The sequence below is a fragment of the Varroa destructor genome, unplaced genomic scaffold (genome assembly GCF_002443255.2).
Source record: "Varroa destructor unplaced genomic scaffold, Vdes_3.0 BEIS01000004.1, whole genome shotgun sequence".
Lineage (NCBI taxonomy): Eukaryota > Metazoa > Arthropoda > Arachnida > Mesostigmata > Varroidae > Varroa > Varroa destructor.
In genome coordinates, this window is record NW_019211457.1 from 49,597,317 (window position 1) to 49,616,491 (window position 19,175).

The 19,175-nt window shown below is 43.5% G+C and overlaps 1 protein-coding gene and 1 long non-coding RNA gene across 21 annotated transcripts in view; one reads left to right on the forward strand and one right to left on the reverse strand.

The window, feature by feature from the left end:
• Positions 1 to 19,175, forward strand: part of LOC111249008 (nephrin-like) — a 226,991-nt gene that overhangs the window by 149,832 nt on the left and 57,984 nt on the right. For 15 of the 17 annotated variants that reach the window (XR_015327500.1, XR_015327499.1, XR_015327501.1 and 12 more), the window contains one exon: positions 1,832 to 1,963. Coding sequence is in view for 4 of the 17 variants with exons in the window: in XM_022802241.2 (XP_022657976.1) it covers positions 1,832 to 1,963 (132 nt within the window). In the remaining 13 variants the exon portion in view is untranslated. Of the gene's footprint in view, positions 1 to 792; positions 1,511 to 1,831; positions 1,964 to 17,994; positions 18,141 to 19,175 lie in introns of those variants that run through there. The other 2 variants (XM_086988785.1, XM_086988787.1) reach the window with 2 other exon arrangements.
• Positions 1 to 19,175, reverse strand: part of LOC147756317 (uncharacterized) — a 102,695-nt gene that overhangs the window by 39,981 nt on the left and 43,539 nt on the right. The gene's annotated exons all lie outside the window — the stretch shown is intronic.

The window sequence follows — 19,175 nt, forward strand, 5'->3', positions numbered from 1 at the left end:
TTGCCGTAGTCATCTTAAGGCGTATAAAAAATCCCGACAAATAGGGTCATCTCGGACACCAGTAAGCACCAAGGGTGTGCATTACAGTCTTAAACATCGGCTTCGCATTATACCATCACTAGCGACTAACCTGTGTACATATGAGCATGTATAGTATATGTTTAGAATAAAGGCTAGAATAGAGTCTTGAAATGCTCTTAGCATGGGAAACTAAGTTCTATCTTGCTGTTGGCGACGATTTACGTGCTGTATTGTAAAACGAACGATCGGGATGATCCCTAGCAGCGGTTCACGTCTTTCTGACCACAGATGTAACTCAAGTTTATGAAACGCGTGTTTTTAATGTTTCCCATAAGGAACAAGACACGTAAAAATGTCCAGCAAGAAAAAATGCGCCTCTTATGTAAAGGTCGGAACATGCCCGTTGTGTAGATTGATATCTCGCTTGAAACACGATGACCCCCTGTACTCAGATCGATGATGAATTAAACAATTTAAAAAAGTGCGCAGGTTCGGCTATTTAATGCGGGCATCCATAACAGAATTGTTGTGATAATCCATAGATAGGTACGTACAATACGACAGCATGCTGGTCATATACGTATTACTCGTTGAGCTGCTGCATTATATAAAATAGGATTTCTAATATAACTTGGAGTTATAAAACTATGCACTTCTTGGTAGTATTGAAAATTCGAGGAAACGGAACATCTTAAATTGGATTTCTTTGAAGCGTACAACGGTCGTACGACTATCTTTGTTTTATCACTCTGGTGATCGTTTAAATTTTCGCTGAATACTTATCGAACTCGTGTGTCTTGGTTCGTCTTCCCCAGCTACTATCGACAATAATCATACGACCATGAAAACGGGGCCAAAGGGAAGGATAAGAAAGAGGTCCTCTTGTTCGCCTTTGTTTTTTTAGTTCGCCGTAAACTAAATTAGATCGCAAGTGTAGAGAAGCAGATCCCTTTTAAAAAATGAACAATAATTCTAGTCTGCAATCGGATGTCTCTGGCGTGAATTATTATTACTCTGATTGTTTTTATTTTCGAAAAACTATAAATTGTATATCCTACGCACAGGCAATTGGCTCTAGCTTATTTCATGGGTTTTTCTTTTACTTTTTTTCGGCGATAAACATTAAATGATGAATTCCTAATGACTATTGTGGCTTTAAACCTACAATAAGAAAACGTAATTTAGCTTAATGTGAGACCAGATAACTTGCTAGACATATGGATGCTACTACTCACGAGAAGTTTCTGAGAGGTTCAGGAAAATGGAAACAAGTTACATCCAGTTGTCCAATTTACACCTCGATTCGCTATGCATGTGCGAAATAGGCCGAAGAATAAGGTGTCAAAGTGTGCATAGATCTTAGGTGTTCATCTATCGAGTTCGTAATTAACTCTGCCGGAACTATTTCAGAATGCGCTAATCATCAGCGATTAAAGTTTACTCGAACAGGCTCTTGATTTTTGTCCTACACCACTGCGTATACTTTAAGGTAATCGCAAAATATTCTATAATAGACAGTCTGTTTAGATGATCACAGGTATCTAGTAGAGTACCAAGCTGTTTGAACCTATAAGAACATTTTTATATCTTAGAGAATTAGCTTGTGAAAAACCCTACTCTTCGCACTATCTTTTTAAAAAACGTCCAACGTATTTATCATTAGAGAAAAAGGCTTACCTAGTAGGTAAGCGATTTTTTATTCACTACTAAATAGCAGATTCCTTTACTATAAAAAATTGCTATTTTTAATGAGCATACATATAGTTCTGCAGTACTAACAGGACAATTTATCATTCGCATTGGATTTCAGCGGTTGCCGTGCAGAGCTTCAGATTACTGCCGTCCGATTCGGAAGTTGTGGAGGGAGGAAGTGTGATACTTCGTTGCGAGGTTGACAATCAGGAAGGAGATGTTCAGTGGGCTAAAGATGGGTTCGTTCTTGGTAAGTATGTGAGACAAATCACTTTAGGGCAATAATGGTAGGCTTTATTACGGGAATGCTACAGATAGGTGACCACGCTAGACTTTGTAAACAGGGTTATTTTTAGAGTAAATTTCAGGATGACACGCAATGGCATTTCTAATAGCCTTAGTCTACAATTTGTGTAGTCCCAGGATGTTGACGCAACCTTAAATGTAGTATTTTCAAACCTAAAAAGGCTATTTACTTTTCAACTTCCACTGACCTTTCAAAGTTTATCGTTTTGTAAAAGTCCCAGGCGCACTAAGAAACCTAAAAGTGGTCTATACCGCTATGTCGTACGTTTGCTGCAATAAATATGACGTACTGTTCTAGATGCATTTGGAAGCGACTGGGGCCTATTGATCCTATTTTTCAGGATCATTGCCAATAGGCACGAATGTCTGTCATAACATTATGCTACTTCCAGTGACAATAAGGGCCTGTAAAGTATTATAGTAGTCCTTGAAACAAAAGAAAATGAGGCTGTACCCCTGGCCTGAGAACCTGCTTCATCATTATTCGCATATCGGAAACAGCTTTGCGAGCCATGTCTACTTTTTCCGGTCGTCACCGTGACAGCACGAGGGTTGCTGCTTCTAGGTGGGGCGAAGAGAACAGATACTGGAGATGGGAACAACCGAACTGCGCTTTCGTCATCTGTCTTTATTGAATCCATTGTCTATGTTATCTGGGCGGTTGTCATCGCTTTCTACGGGCAACCAAACCGCCTTCACCCCCGAATCTTTTACATCCCACTCTGTATCGTCTTTTCACCCTCACGTTCTGGCTGTCTCACTTCCATTTTTCCTCTTTTTTCATAGTCGCAGCGTCAGCGTCACTCAGCAATGACACTTTCTAAAACAGCGTTTGAACACCCTGCCTCTTCCGTTGCGGTCCACATAGATGGGAGCTGCCCCTAAGTCTGCCCTCATGTACATTTTGGAACCATCTAGAACCTCCCGATCCCGAAAGCTTAAAGGCTCTTAGTTCGTCGTTCTTGTCGGCGTCGTCCGCACGAATCCATCTCCGGAAACACTGAATTTGTCCTATACTTGGGCAGATTCCATTTCACAATGGCCAACCGTCGGCCATTCAGGGATAGCGCGCTCCGAATATAGCTTACAGTGGAATGGAGCTGGTGCTGAGACCTGATGGGGCTGGTCGGAGAACAGAAGACGCAGGAGCTAGAAGTCCAGAGTAGCTATGGACAATGTGGTCCTGCGTGTAATACTCTCGATTAACATTTGTTAGATCAAGCCGAAGCGAAGCAGCGAGCTTCTATTCGTCTCAATTGGATTCGATTTTGGCTAACTGCCTGTCTGTCGCAACCGCCATCAATACCTTTGTCGTAGTCGTGGATTAGTCCAGAAATGGTCCAGCGACCGAATGACAAACAGTTCGGGGGTAGATTTTAATTAGCGCTATTCTTTTATTTCATTTGACTCCGATAGGCAGACAATCACCCTTTGGTTCGCTGTCGTTCTCACATACCCTTCCCGTTCATTTCTACGTTTTAAGCTTATCCCATATTAAGCACGAGCACACGAATCCCTTCGAGTGCTATCGATCTAATCATTCGATCGCCCATACGTCGTGCAGTATTGTACATAAGACCATGTGGGACTAATCGACTAACCTCCGACTGCAGTTTCACTTCTGTTCGTAGTAATATTATCTAATCGTCTCAAGTCGTGGGAAGGGGAATTCATGCTTTTGGCATATGGCTATGGAGTGGGTATCTCTTGGTATCACAAGCCCCATCCCTTGCCCGCCGTCTTGGAGTGGAAAAAGGGGAATAAAATTAATCATTTATGGATTAATTTCGGAGGTTTTAGAAGAGCAGGACAGCATTCAGGTCATGTTCCCAAAGCTGCTGGAAGTCTAAATAGACTTAAGATAGAGCGCCTTAGAGATGAGTGAAATTTGCTGTATGTTATGATGAAGAGAAAAACGTTGCCCAGACTTATAAAAAAACGGACGCGATTTATGGTCAGAAGAACGATAATTTGTGTCGTTTTGGTTCTGGAAATTTCGATGTGAAAGAGGATCCCCGTAGTGGTCGGTTAACTGCGAAGAAAGCTGATGACATTTTTGCCAATGTTTAACGAAGCGTACGTGAATAATCATGATATCGCTAAAGAACTAAATGTTTTTACCATTAGACAATTTTAAATTGTTTGAAGAAAACTGGCTACAAAAAAAAACAAAAAAACAAAAAAAAAAAAAGCTCGATATTCAAGTGTCATATAGAGCAACGTAAAATAATTTATTAGCCAAATCAAGCCATTTTTAGAGTGGTTAATTGCGGGCGACGAAAAGTTGACTAACCATGTTCAAATGATGAAACCAAACAAAGGGACAAAAAAAGGATATGCTCCACAATCTGTAGAAAAGCCCAGACTGACACCACAAATGGTCCGTGAGTCGCTACCGTCTGATAAAACAATAAAAATTCTATAAACAACTAACAATATTACAAAAGCCCATTAAAATAGTCGACCGAAAGAGAGGAAACGCCATCTTGCACTACTACGGTAGCGAAGTATTTACATTTATCCGGCAAAAATTGAGACAAGTTGGGTTAATCTTGCACCATCAGACTATCATGTGTTTCCAGAATTTTTTTAATCATGTTAATTTAATATTAATGGAGAGATACAAAAATCACTTGTCACAATTTTTCGCCGAAAGCACAAGGGTGCTACAGCCTACGAACGAGGTACATTTGGATTAACTGCTATAGTAGATTCTGGTGGAAAGAGCTATTACAATCCAAATAACTTAAGTACAACAATTAATTTATCTAGCTTTTTTAGGACTTTTAAAGTAACACCCACTGTCAAAGGAACAGGGACCAGCCTTTTGCTTTTGATGAAAAGCCGGAATATGAATATTATTTTGAGCTAGACGTAACACAGTACCGTTAACGACATACATAAAGAAAGAAAGGAATCCACAGTAGGAAGAAGATCGTTTTTCAAAAGCCCAGATAGTTATTACCAAGATAACTCTGAGGTTTGCAACGAAACAGAAACTAACGGTGCTTATACATATAGAACAGGCTTCATAGAAAGGGCTTTTAATATGTTTCAAAAGTAAATGGATAGAGTTGCCAAGTCTCTTTGGGCTATGGTGTTAGTAAAAAAAAAAAAAAACAGTAGAAGGCTATTAGTCAAAATGGCATATATTTCGTTTGGCAATGTTATTTTAAAATATGAAAATCTTTGCCTTAGTTTTGGTTTAAAATACTTTCCTGATATTATATATATGTATATATCCTGAGTCTGTGAAAGACTGATTAGGCTCAGGCATGCCAGCAAATTTTAGGAAAACTCGTCTGTTGAAAAAGCTAAAGATGACATCTATCAGTGTTCATGAATTTATGTTTGTCTGTATATATGTTGTAGATATGCATGCGTAGGCCATTTACCCTATAGACTCACGAACACACACAGACGTACACATTAGGTAGTCACATAGGTTATCTATTCACTTTGAGAAAATTATCATTTCTTTGTTTTATCAGGATTCAGCTGGAAGTAGTATTTGGTTTATGATAACTAGCTTACATTGGACATTATAATTATTTGTACTTAGCAGGGAATTACTCGCATACTAGCTGAAATTAAAGTGGTACCTCGAATCGTAAAGTGGATTCTAGTGGTATCGCTCGATAGCTCCTTTCAACCTCGTGGCTAGAGACGGACTGATCTTTTGTGCTGTAAATGACCACAGGCGACGACGGGCCAAATTCGACTTCATTCTGAATAGGCGCAAGCGTACCGTAAGACTCTTAGCCAGCCGGTTCCCATAAACACACAGGGCTATACCCCTGTCGCACGTATTCATCATCAGATGACCGCCTCGCTATCACTTGGTCCGCGCCAGAGGTGTATGAAAGAAACACAGATGTGCCGTATTCATCGTCACCCTCATCATGAAGCCCTGGTAGCTACAGTGGCTGTACACCATAGCTTTGCAATAATCGCCGGCTAACAAGCCCCTCCACTTCATGATCTCCTAATCTCTATTATATGAATGCCTACGTAAGCATTCCCATGATCATGCGTTGTGTCTAGTTCAGGTTAGCGCGTTACCATTCAACACTGTCTTCTTCTGAGTCTTTCTCTTTTTGAAAATGCTTCGCTAGCTAACGCGCGTCAGTGAAACCGAGACGATCTGACCCCGTCAAGCAGAAGGCACATATGCCGATAGGGCGCGGTTTTCTTTCGACCTGCGGGTACGCGTCTAGCACTAGGTGTCACTTCTACCGCTACTGGCGGCTACCCTCCCTCTACCCCTCCCGTTTCACTCTGTATCGCTCTGTGCTTTTTCTCTGTCAGTGCTCCCGCGGAGACAGAAGGAAACGACTTGCCACTCGATGGTCTCTGCCCGGCCAGCGTCTACTGTCAACGGGCTGACCGATTCTGCAGGAGCTTAACTGACCGAATGAATGTTTATCTCGTAAATAAGCCAACTTGCGCAGCATCAGATAGCTGCTGTACGTGTAGAGCGAATAGATAGCACTCGATAGCGCACTGAGCTGAACTGTCGCTGCCATCGAAGCCTTGGAGTGTCATTGCCGCCGTCGCTTCTACCATCTAGTGGCCGACGTAGCGGCGCGTTGCTCGTGAGAATGAAGCCTGTTGTCCTCACGTTTGTATACAACGAACGCGAAGGATAAATTAAAGCAAGATTGTTGACATAGCTGGTTGCCGTAAACCATTGGATAGATTCTTTGAGGCGCCAGACGTACGGTTAAGAAGGTGCCGTACAGGATAAAAGGATGGGGCTCGAGCCGAAACGAAAACTTTTGCTCTGGCGTCTGGTCTTGTAAGATATGACGTACAGAAAATGCTAATATAATCACCATACAGTTCGTTAACACTGGAGTTAGAACTAATTCTTGGTGTTGGACTAGATATGTTTGTTGCATTTAGCAAGAATAGCGCGGAAGAAGCTTACTTGACATGTTGGGTTTGCTTGCATTAGACCTCTGATTATAACCGGCAATGCTGAGTTAAGCGGGCCGATACCATACATGAACTAGACAAACGCTATCAATTTTATCATGTTTTACTTTGATTCGATAAAAAACAACACTAAATTTAGTTTAGAATGTAGTTTAGGGTAAAAAATATTTTTCTCAAATTACTCCTAGCAGTTTTTAAATGAGTAGTATAAGCGTTTGTTATACGATAGGGTATTTAAGACTGATTCACATGGTTATTTGTTCACCAGGAAGTAGATGCAACCTCTTTAAGGCATATAGATTTCAGGTAGGTCAAGAAAATCGTTTGAAAAACGTCGCGTAAAATTGGTACCGAAGTCTCGTGGGAACTTTGGTACAGCGAAGTAATCGGTGGTCGTTACTGCTGCCGCTGCTATCGCAGAAGACGCTGTTCATGCTGATTGTGATGCAGCGCAGTGACCGCTTTGCTTATCCACGAAAACAGTGAAAGACTGAAAAGGCAACAGAATCTAGCCTGGTCGAAAATTCGTCGCCGCGGACTCTGATGAGCTCGATGAGCGGAGCGGCAAGGTGGCATCGTCTTCTGTCTCATCTCGCCGTTGCCGGGCGGCCGCCTTGGTTGGTTGGCAATGCGCGGCTGGAATGACGCTTCGAGCTTTGAGCTGCGATGTCTCATCTCACCGTATCGAGGCGAAGTTCCTAGTAACGATACTTCTGTCTTGCGCTTGCGTGTAATCATATTCTTCGTTCAATCTTTAGATGTTTCTGCATGCTTCTTCCTAGCTTGCTGGCAGGCCAGCTGCCTGCTTTGGCTTTCTCAAGCGGAATTTTGTTCTTTTTCCTAATACACAACACCTGCTGCTGTCACCGCTGTAATCAGAGCGGCCGCCGTCGCTCAGGCTGAAGGGTAGCTAACTACTTACAGCGTGCCAAAGGTGACAGCAGGCAGTATATACTGACCCTTAACAATAAAACAGAGTAGTCCCCTGGTAATGGATGCGTTCAAAGCATATGTACCAAGCTGACATACACCGACTGAACAACATAGTAAGTTGACAATAATTGAAGCCCCACTACGGAGCCAAGCAAGAAAAACAAATTGCTAGAAGTAAACTCCATTGTAGACGCTCATTATAGTAAAATAAGTTGATGACCTAGCGCACAGGTCGGTGCATGTTAGTTCATAATACGTTCTGTAAGACGCTGCAGAAGAATTGCTTGTCGCTAACTGAGTCGGTTGAAGTTCAGAGGTCAGATAACGCGTGTTGTTACTGTTGTTGTTATTACTGAACGAGGTCCAAAAAGAGGTGACGCGAAACAAACGTCTTTGTTAGTCACCAACAGAAGAAAGGCGGATATATAATGGAACAAGAAGGCGGTCAACTAGATAGTCGCTTATACAGAAGTATTCGCGTCAAGAATCAGCCCCGCACTGCTCTGCTTTTTGTTCTTACGATCACTAATTTTAAGGTGGAGGCTACAACAGCCCAAATTTTATGTTTTATTACGGGCAGATGCACTCAATGTTTACATCGAATTCAAATTGTTGAACAAACATTTGTGTTGAACTTAAGATCACATGCGCTATTCATGTGATGTATAGATATTTTCTAACGACTACCGTTCTATCTGTATGTATAACTTCCTTAGACATCCCGCACTGGAATAGATAGAATATTAAAAGCATAGGAATCGATGATGTCAAATGTGATCTTCACCATTGCTGTTTTCAATAGTACTCAGGGCATGGTTGTGTGTGAGTGAATATGACGGAATGGAAGGTGAACGCGAAGGGCAGACGGTCCCGGTCTTCGCTGAAGTCTCCATCGTCCTTTTCTTTCCTCTTCCTATTACTACCCCTCTCGTTTCCTCCTCTGCTATCTCCTTTCCTTTCAACGTTACTCGCAATAGAGGTGATGGACGAAGTCAAACCAAAGCAGTGGCACCAGAGCGACATAAAAATACAGTCAAACGATCATACGGGTACAATTTCAGCTTCGAGGATGCTGAGATGGGCACGTCAGCGGCCCCCGACTCGGCTGAAATAGGGACAAAGCCTAGCCTAGAGTGAGTCCAGAAGGCGAGTGCACTGGGGCAGTAAAGGAGATCCTCCTTCATACATCGTTTTTTACCTTGCACTCCGATGTAGTTTACTCCATTCCCTCTTGCTATGCGGCGATGAAGGGGTTCGCTCCTCGAGACTTTATAATCTCTAGCGGTTACAGCAGACAAAATCACACTAGTTGGCCGCGGCAATTGCGCAGGTACTTCTAGAGTGATTTCTAGTTTGAGGAAGTTTCCTCACTCCCTCTTACTGAAGCATGTATAGTAATACGGAGTTATCCGCTGTTAAACCGATATACTTACAGGCATACATACACCGATTCGCATATATCAGCCTCCGCCTCACACACAGACATATACGAATGTATACTTCGGCAAACGCCAAAACACGTTCATAAGCGCGCACAACTCTTTCCTATGTGAACTACACAGCCAGCTGTCACAGGAAAGATTTGCCGCTCGGCCCTACAAGCGTTTATACGCACGTAGAGGGAGCATCTAGATTTGGAGCCTGAATTGCTCGTGGGGCAGCAAATGCTGACATCAAGGGGATGACTTTTTTATCGAGGTGGCCGATTGACCCTAGACTTTTCAACCACTTGCCTGTGCATTCGTCCGGACGCTACATAGAAGAACAGGCTACTACTATTTGTGTTCTCGGTGTTAGTGACGACGACAATGCTTGTGGCTGCTAGTGGAAGCTGTCGGTCATGTAGAAACTCCGGCAATTCAACGCCAGTCATAGTGTTTCCAGTGGCGGATTGCGCTCGAAGACATTCCCACCGACCGCACTACAGCACTCTTGCGGCTGCGCGTGCGCCCCTGTCGCTCTTTCCAGGCAGGTTTTTCAACCTTTCTGCGATAGTTGGCGGTCTGTAAGAAGACGAAGAATGCGACGCCGAAGATGCCTGTTTCCTTCTACTTGATTCTCTTTTTTCGACCCCCACTTCCTCCCTCCGTACCTCTTCCGACGGACGTAGTTCTGGTGACTGAGCTTGTGGGACCGGGAACAAGTGCAAAGAGTTGAAATTTACATTTTTATTCGAAACCAAGCAACTTTGTCAGTAGCAGCAGCAACGGCTCAATCCAATTCATCGCCATTATCATCAGTGGCTCCATCGTTACTGCCACCATAGGATGTTATAGCGGTCTATGCCATTCTCCTCAGGCTGACGGTGCTATACCACCACTACGCCCGGGAGCGGTAACGGTAGCGGCAGCAGCACAAGCTAGCTTCTTCTTCATTTTCTTTCCGCTCCCCTTTCTCGTGTTCGCGCAGAATTCACTGCCATGGTCAATGCCGCCACCACATACGTCCGCCATGTTTTTTAGTTATTGTATTTTCTTTACTCCTCTGGAATGTGGAGCAACCGGCCAGGTGTCAACCTCAGCCCCCAGCAACGCTGTGACCTCTGGCTAACCTTCTTTTCGCCTGCTGCCCCCACCACTATAGCGGCGCTGCTGTTCATGGTCCTGATGGGACTGCCGCTGCTGCTGCTGCCGGTGGTGTGGTTTTTTGTCCGTACGCTATGTCGGATCTCTCTGTGGACACAATGAAGGACGGCATGGCCGTTACTGCTGTTGCTGGACGCATCTCCTTTTTCTATCATAGTGCTAGCTACTGCTAGGGACTCTGTACGGAAAATGTTGGAAAAAGCTCGGAATTGAAAAGCAAGAAATGGCTTAGTGGAAGGTAGGGGAGCGTTGTATTTGAAGATGACGTGATCGAATAGTTCAACTACGTCGTCCTGCAACGGTCACATAGAGATCAGCCATACGACATCATCGAGTCGTTTTACATAGTGTATAGCAGGCAAGCAGGTGACGACGATATGCTTCTCACCACAATACTACCATGGTCCTGTGAATCATCGATGAGAAAACGCCAGTGCTTACTTTGATACATTTAATCTGCCGCTAATCATGCAGCTGTCGTCGAAAAACCCCGCTGTCTGTCGCTGCCACGATCAACACTATTCGGAGCAAAGGACCCTGTCTATTGCCGCAGACTAACACTGCCTGTTTGTTTGTATTTCGTCTCCTCGTCGTCGTGCCCCTCCAACTGGCCGGTGAGAATCTGCAATCCGGGAGCTGTGCGTTGCCTCCGCCGCATTTGCATTAAATCACCGTGATGCTGCGTCTGCGACGGCGGCGGCAGAGTGGCTTCCGAGCGACGAGTTGCCGGTTGTTCTACTCATAACGCTGCCCCAGCCACCTGTACCAATCGAGGGCTACCGCCATCATGTTGACTACCCTGATGCAATGATGTTTACCCAACGAACTCGATTTCACCGTTGCCCTATTCGTTCGTGTCAGCCTGCTAGATGCGTATGAGCGGCGCATAGAAGCGCATATTCGACAAGAGCGTTCGAAGTGGGATAACCGTTAGATGGGGGATTTGAGGAAAACGGGCGGGGGGATAGAAAATTGGTGGCCAACTTTGCTCTTTCATCATTCGTTCTCATCGCTTATTTCGTTTACGTATATTTACACTAGAAGTGCATTGTACGAGATAAAGATGAAATTTGCAGTCGGCGAGTGGCATTTGTATAGCTTCGAGCGTATGTGTGCGAGTACATGTGCGCGGACGGCGTTGCCGTACTGCCTGCATGTTTATATCCTTCTCTCGCTTTCGAAGCAAACGTCTGTCCTGGCATGTACATGATGAACTATTATAAGGCATATATATTTTTGCTGCATGAATAACTCCTAACGCTACATTCACGCTGTAAGCGGTTAAGCGAGAAAGAGTTTGATTACAACAGAAGACCAATGACTCAGTAGAAATGCAATGAAGGGTACTCCACCGCATCCCGACTGGGGGTAGATCGTATCGCAACGATACATGTCACACCTTAAATTTGCAAAGAATTTTTTATGAGAACAGTTGGCATAGTCGGACCTGAGACCTACTAATGAAACGTTTGCGTAACTTTTGTCTCTAATCGACCTATTAATTGCCCATCCGTCTATGTGGATGATCAAGTGGTTTGTACAAAAAGTACTTGTAAATGCAAAATGAGAAAAAAAAAAAACTTTTCGGACGTACGTTTTGTGTGCAATTTTTTTTGGATAGCACTGACACAAAAATATACGCAGTAAAGCTAACGGAATCATTGAGTTGACGTTCTACGCGTGCCCACTTATGTCCTTTTGGTGTTATAGCTCGTAGGAAACGGAGTCCTGCGGCATGACGGCTGCATCCAACACTGCCAGGATATGGAATCGAAATAAAAAAAAAGGATCTTAAAAGCATCTTTGTCGTCGTCTCACGCCATAATCTTTCAAATAATCGTGTACGGTACCCGTATATATTTGTTGTGTTGTCGAATTTGTTATTGAATTCGACGTTTAGCAGACGGGCTAATTAAAACGGATGTGGCAAGTGGTATTAGTATAAGGCAGCGTCTCCTTTTGTACCGCGTTTCAGGTTAATGAATCCAAACCACTATAGCAGTACAGCAGCGTCCTGTATGTATACATACACATATGTAGGAAGTAGGACTCACTTCGCAACATCGGATTTAGCGCGTTGACAATTACAACAACGGTACTGCCAGCTATGGTCAGGCGGTTTTGCGGCTGGTTGACCATATCAGCGACGGTCCAATCGGCAAGTTACGTCGCCGAGGATAACCGATACGACAACACGAGTCGTTGCACAGGGTCGCGGCGTCACCAAATCACATTACCTCGCGTGCCACTTAACAGCGTCTGTGTGTATCACTAAAAGCAGGTGGACTGTAAGAAAGCAGTAGAACGGTCATTTTGAGCATCATCACCATCCGCAGCAACAACGCTAGCGACAGCGACGACACGAGTCGATCTGCCTCCGAAAACGAAACCGTTGTTGCTTTACAACGGCAATTTTCGTTAGCGTACTTACTAGCTTGTTCCCTTTGGTTGCACGGCTGGTTGCTAGTCCACGTTGCAACTTCCCTCAGTCAGCCGCATCAGCAGCAGCTGGTGAAAAAACGACGAAAATGAGAAGATCACACGGGAAAGAAAATTTCGGTGTCTCAGTAAACGGCGACAACATCGGAGACAGCGCGAGCCCAGCTAGCTAACAGCCAGCAGATCACTCGCAGCACTCGTGGTATTGCTGTCGATCAGCAGATATTTCCGTGGGTGGTGTGACGGGCTTGACGCCGACGCTGTTACGGCAGCGTCATGGCTGGCTGCCGGACAAGCGCAAGTTTTAGCTTCGGCATCGCCGGTTACAATAACAGCAGCAGAATCAGCGGTCTTTCCTCTGCAGCGCTGCCATCATTATTGTCATCATTGCGCGTAAAACGAGGATGATGGCAACAAAAATCGACGACGGCGGTGGCACCGCCGTAATAAAGTTAGGTATCAATTTATTTGCACTTATCCGTCTCGTTTGATGATAGCAATGATCGGATAGCGGTAGTATCAGGGCTGTTGGATGCGATGCGGCCTAACGGTGATTCCGGACGCAGAAGTCGAGGCGATTCATTATAATAGTGATATTGATATTAATGAAAGGCATGTAGAGTACGACTGTCATATGTTGCAGCAATACGAGTAACAGAAGTCGTAGACAGGTAATTAAATCGAAACGTGAAAATGCCTGTCGGGCGTGCGTTCTGAATTGAGAGGGACGTTACGTACACGGATGGTCGCCAAAACGAACGAGTGCTAGTTGAAAGAGGAATATGACAAAGATTACTTGGCAAATTTATGAAAGCAACAAATGCAAAAATAAGTATAATCGGATAGAACTAAAGTCGTCCTGGTGCTATTGCTGTTACTGCTTTATTGTATCTCCGCTCGCTTTTCCGGATTTATCTGTGCAGAACACAGAATGTTTATCTGTTGTTACGACCCAGCTCGATGAAATACACAGACTGAATGTATAATACATGTACTGGCCGCAGCTGAATACCGAAAACAGACCGAACGCAAGACACAACAGTAACAAACGTCTTCTTAACGTATCGGCGCCGTTAAAAGCTATGGCAGAAGCACTCGAGCCTCAATGTCCATTCTGTCTGTAGGAAGAGCAGTAGCAACGGGCCACAAACGTTAGATAGGCCATGGCACTGACCAACACTGTTAAAAGGCCGAATTAGCAGTGGTGACAGTCAGCGTGGCGTTTGGGAAATGTGTGCCCTCTCGTTGGATGTCTTGTTGCTCATTTCAATTTTTAGTTTCCTTCCGTCCTTGCTACCGTGGCTGCTGTCGTTTTTACGTTATCATGGAGTGACGACCAAACGGATCTTTCCCCTTTTGGCTGTCGCGTGATTGCCCGCTAAAAACAACGTCAGAGGAACAGATGGAGGCTCCGTCGATGTCGAGCAAGGTAGACTATATATACATATATATCTATCCGCTAAAGGCAGCAGTATCGATAAAAAAAAGCACATCACTAAAGAGACCAGATTATTTTCGTTTCGCTGTTATTATCGTATATCGTAATTGCTTGGGAGAGCGCAACAGTTTCTGCTTTCCTAGGGCGTCCGTCTGTTCAAATTTCTGATGTTTTTTGAAAGCGTCAGATCGTCATAAATCAGTGATAGGCTAATACAAAATATATTCGTTACAAAGAAAGAAAGAAACGGACAACATCATTTTGAAATATGTTTAATTTGGGACGAATAAGTAATTTTCCATTTAATCGGATAACTTATAATAGAAATTATCGTTGAATTGTGGAAACCTTGCACAAACTATTGCATAATAGAGAAGTACTTCAATGTTATCGAGGCGTCTGGTGAGCAGTACAGAACGATTTATTTGAAGGTCCTTCGAAACGAATCGGCACATTTAACTTCCCTCTAAATATGCTTGTTTCTGGGTGGACATCAGCTTTGACCTGTCAAAACAAGGCGGCCCTAGTGTGTCTTGTAGGCTTGGCTACGTAAAGAGGCCATTGGTAGTGCAGTCGACATTATTATGGGACCAACATTGCTCGCGTCGAAACAAATCATGACACCTATTTGTCAAAATAACGCACATCATGAACAACAAGACGCAGACAGGGAGAATCACCTAATGCGAAAATGGTTGTCGACCGATGTCTGACATAAATGTACGTCTGCACGTATGCACGCGCTGTGCTAATGTTGTCACAACTAATTGGGCATAATAATCATATTAAAATACACAGCTGTACGTATAACAGGGGAAACTTGCATGCTTCAAATACGCAAAGAGGAAATTGTGCTATTCCCGTAGTTGCGACATAGTAATAACAGTCGCAGTAGTGATTAGCTACAATGACCAAAAATAATTAACAGAAAATGCGTTCTAACAACTAAGTGCTAGCAGTCTCGAACATTTCAACATACCGTGATCGTGTTCCAGCTCAAGATATATCAGAGCTTGGTTAACACCATTACGAAGTACAACACTGACACAATCATGTAAGCTGCAGACGGAAAAGTAATAAAATAGAGAGGACTTCAACATCGGTTACAAGTCCTCACTGGAAACAGCATAAATGCAGTCGATGCTATTTTTGCGTTTTTGTACACGTGCTATCAATGCTCAGTGGCAATGGCTTGCGTTGTTTCAATGGCGTTGGTATACTGAATGAGGAAGCAGATTTGAGTCAAATTTATTTATGGATGTTCTGTATTACATCGGCTTAGGCTAAGGGTCTGTCGACAACAGGAGTGAAGTCGGCGCTAGTGAAGTTGTCCTGCTACTTATGATAATACAACAGTTGATACTGTTTCCCTCGGCCGCCATGCCATTTTTTAAAGCGCATCTCGTCTGGACTGTATTCGAAGCAAGGCGACGAACCACGAGGATGATGATGTAGAGTCCGTGAGTCGCAGACGAGTAATCGTTAATTTCTATAGACGTTGTCACATAACGACATAGCATTGGTGTTTCATAAACGTTTACCGTCGTCTTGCACTGCAGAAACAGGTTCCGTTCTGATAAACTGCGACCCTTCTAATCACGCCAAGTCATTGTCGATGTAGCAAGAGATGTTTCATATTCCTATGAAGCTCTATACGAAGAGTTAAAGCTCTAAAGGATGATATATTCTATTAACTATTGCTACTGATACGTCTGTAATAGCCATATCTGTCAAGCAGGGAGCCTGCGTCAGTGGAAACAAAGCTTTCTCATTTAAGTTGTTTTCTATCCAACTTAGTCGTGGCTGCTCGCCTGTATCATCAGTTTTATTTGGGTTCACTCGAGAAGTTACCGTAAATCTCTGTCGTCCGACATAAATGGAGAGAAAGAAAATGAACCGATATATTTGTTGTGCTAGTCTCATTAGATACCTGTTAAGTGAAATGTTGTAATAACAACGCTGGACCCTTCCTTCTCGATTTGGTCACTCGTTATTTTCCTACTTTACGCTGTGATTGTCGAGCAATGTCGGCTAATGATTGCGTTTGCTAGGAAGGCTACACCAAATATGGCTGTGTCTGTCGGCGCATGTGTCTCTGTGACCGTGTGCATCTACGTAGACCGTAAGATTTATTTTTGCAGTTGGATGATGCGGAAAACTAGGGTTCGTTCGGTTTAGACGTAGTCCAAATTTAGTACGCTTCCCGACGGATAAGTGACGATTCATTAGAGACTGGTACGCGACTGAAATGCATATCTGTTAACAGAAATCTTGCTGTACTCATTTTCAATCAATAATTACCAAGCTTTTTTTCTTCACAATAGCGTTAAAGCCGCTATGTAACACAGCGTAACCGTGTGTGTTATAAAGTGCAAGTCTCAGCTGGAAGGACATGTCGTTCGCAATCATCCAAATTGAGCCTGGAGATAGGAACAAACATTCGTATCAGTAGTATGCTTGATACTCTAACAGCAGTGCAACTGTAAAAATATGATTTAAGGGAGAAATAATACATAATATATAATAGCTATGCCGTGAAACGGGGAAAGGGCAGGTAAATGCGGATGTGGACGCTAACCCAGATGCTGATGTTGTGAGCGTATTTTTCCTGTCTGTCTCGCACATACACAGTCAAACAAACAAACAGACAAAAATACTACTAAAATGACACGTGCGCCCTCTATATGTCCTTCGTCAGCCTCCGGGCCCATTTTCATTTTTCGCGGCCGTTTTAGGGTGCCTCACATCGTTTATATATATATATATATATATATATATATATACAAGAAAAATTTAAAACCTCTTACAAATGAGAGGACAACGAAAAAACTGACGAAACGACTGGACGGCAAAGACGGACTTCTCAGTTGACATTATTTGTGGTTACGCTTCTTTAGATTTGCTGTCGTCTGGCTTCTGATCTCTATTTCGTTTTGGTTTTCCGGATGTCTATAAGACACGTGCGCACGTAAACACACATATTGCTAAGGTGGCGTCCACGACTATTCTGCCTATATCACGTTTTCATGCATTCATTCTACCTGACTTCTTCTTTCTACTCGCTGTTTTCTTCTTCTAAGATGCAAAACGCTGGGCCCATTCGCTGTTGCTGCTTTGCATGTTCACACGTGTAATTTTAATTGTTTGGATGTTCACGCCGGTATGGAGCACATACACAGAGGCCAACACATGCAACGTTGTGCTAGAGCATGACGATGACGACGACGACAACAACAACAATCACTAGAAGCCTACACTCGCGGTACGAAAAACCCAGTGAGGGAAGGACGGGGACTGGAGAGCACCAAACAGCACATAAAGCTGCTGCTGCTTCTTGTATTTCTGCTTTTGTGTTGTACCTCTGCCTCATTTTGAACCTGGTCCTTCATTTTCTTCGTTGCCGTTGTCTGCTTGTTCGTCCTGTTGTTTCACACCGACTGTAACTGGTGGTAGTTAGTTGGCAGCAGCCATGTTCGCAGCAGTGGACAACGGGAGCAGATGACATGACCCCTGCTGGTCATCTGTGAGCTCGTTTTTCTTTTGTTTGAGTTTCGTTCTCCTTTCTTCTTTGACTATATCTTCATTTTGTCCATGTTCTTATGCTCCTAGCGGTAATCAGTTGGCTTTCGGTGGTTGGTGACAGCAATGACCGGGGTAACGATGCCAGCTCGTGTTGCCAAACTCAAGCCAGTTGGTGGCCTCACACAATTGGCCTAGCTACGAAGCTACCCGGCCACGGTGTGACCCGACGCCTCGGATCCCGATTCCGACCAACGGCACAAGCACAAGTAAGCGCCACCAATTGCCTTACGCCCTGTTCTTTCGTAGCGTCAAAAATGAACACAGTCGTAAAAGTCGTCGACGCCGTAGGCGGTGTTTAGTGCTTGCCTTCTTGTGTACGTTGCTTCCCGAAGTTGCCGGTAAGTTTGTCGAGGCGTACGCGTTAGTTCGCCACGCCAGCAGAGTCATCATGATGCCTATTAGAGCCTCTTGTCGGTGATCCAAGCTCCCAGATGCTCAATGCTACACATCAGCTACAGTCATTGTTCTATAGTTATGCACCTACTATATACTACATATATGTATGTATTGTTGTCATTACATGATGTTCCTTAAGCTATTAAAGATGCTCTATTTCGTGACTGTCCTTCAAACGACGTAATTTTAAGTAGTCGACGTTATTAAAGCATCGCTACTTTTTCATTACGCGAAGCATGTGCTGATCCATTAACATTGGCCGAACGACAATTGTAAGACTGATTGCAACTTTTCCTAGTTTTTCTCGCGGAGCAGATTTATTTTTCGACGAGTCGTAGCATAGATTAGGACGTAATACTAGTTTTCGAAGATCGCATATTTACTTGATGGTCTGTCGACTTATTATATATGCGTCTAATAACTATTTTCTATACAACTTTGCAGTGTGAGCATTTTCAGATTTCAGTCATTAGTAAAAAATGCTTTTTTAAAAAATCGAAATACAGAGTTACCAGGTAATTTATCGCATGTTTCGAGTATTAAACTGTAGATACAGTTATTTATGAAAGCATAGCAGTTCTTAAAGTAACTGATCAAACATAGCGGCGCAAGGCGATACAGGTTAATATAACTCCTGCACGTGTACGTAGAAGTAACACATCGATAGTTGTTTGCGGATCAGTGGTCCTAACATACTTATGTTGTTATCGGCACTCCAAGTAAAACTCATCTTGATAGTATCTCAACATGTTTTTATTACTTTACCATGAAGTCCATCAGAGTCTCGTTAGAAATACAGACAGACAATTATCACTACTTTAGTTTTGTACGTGTATGATGTTGGA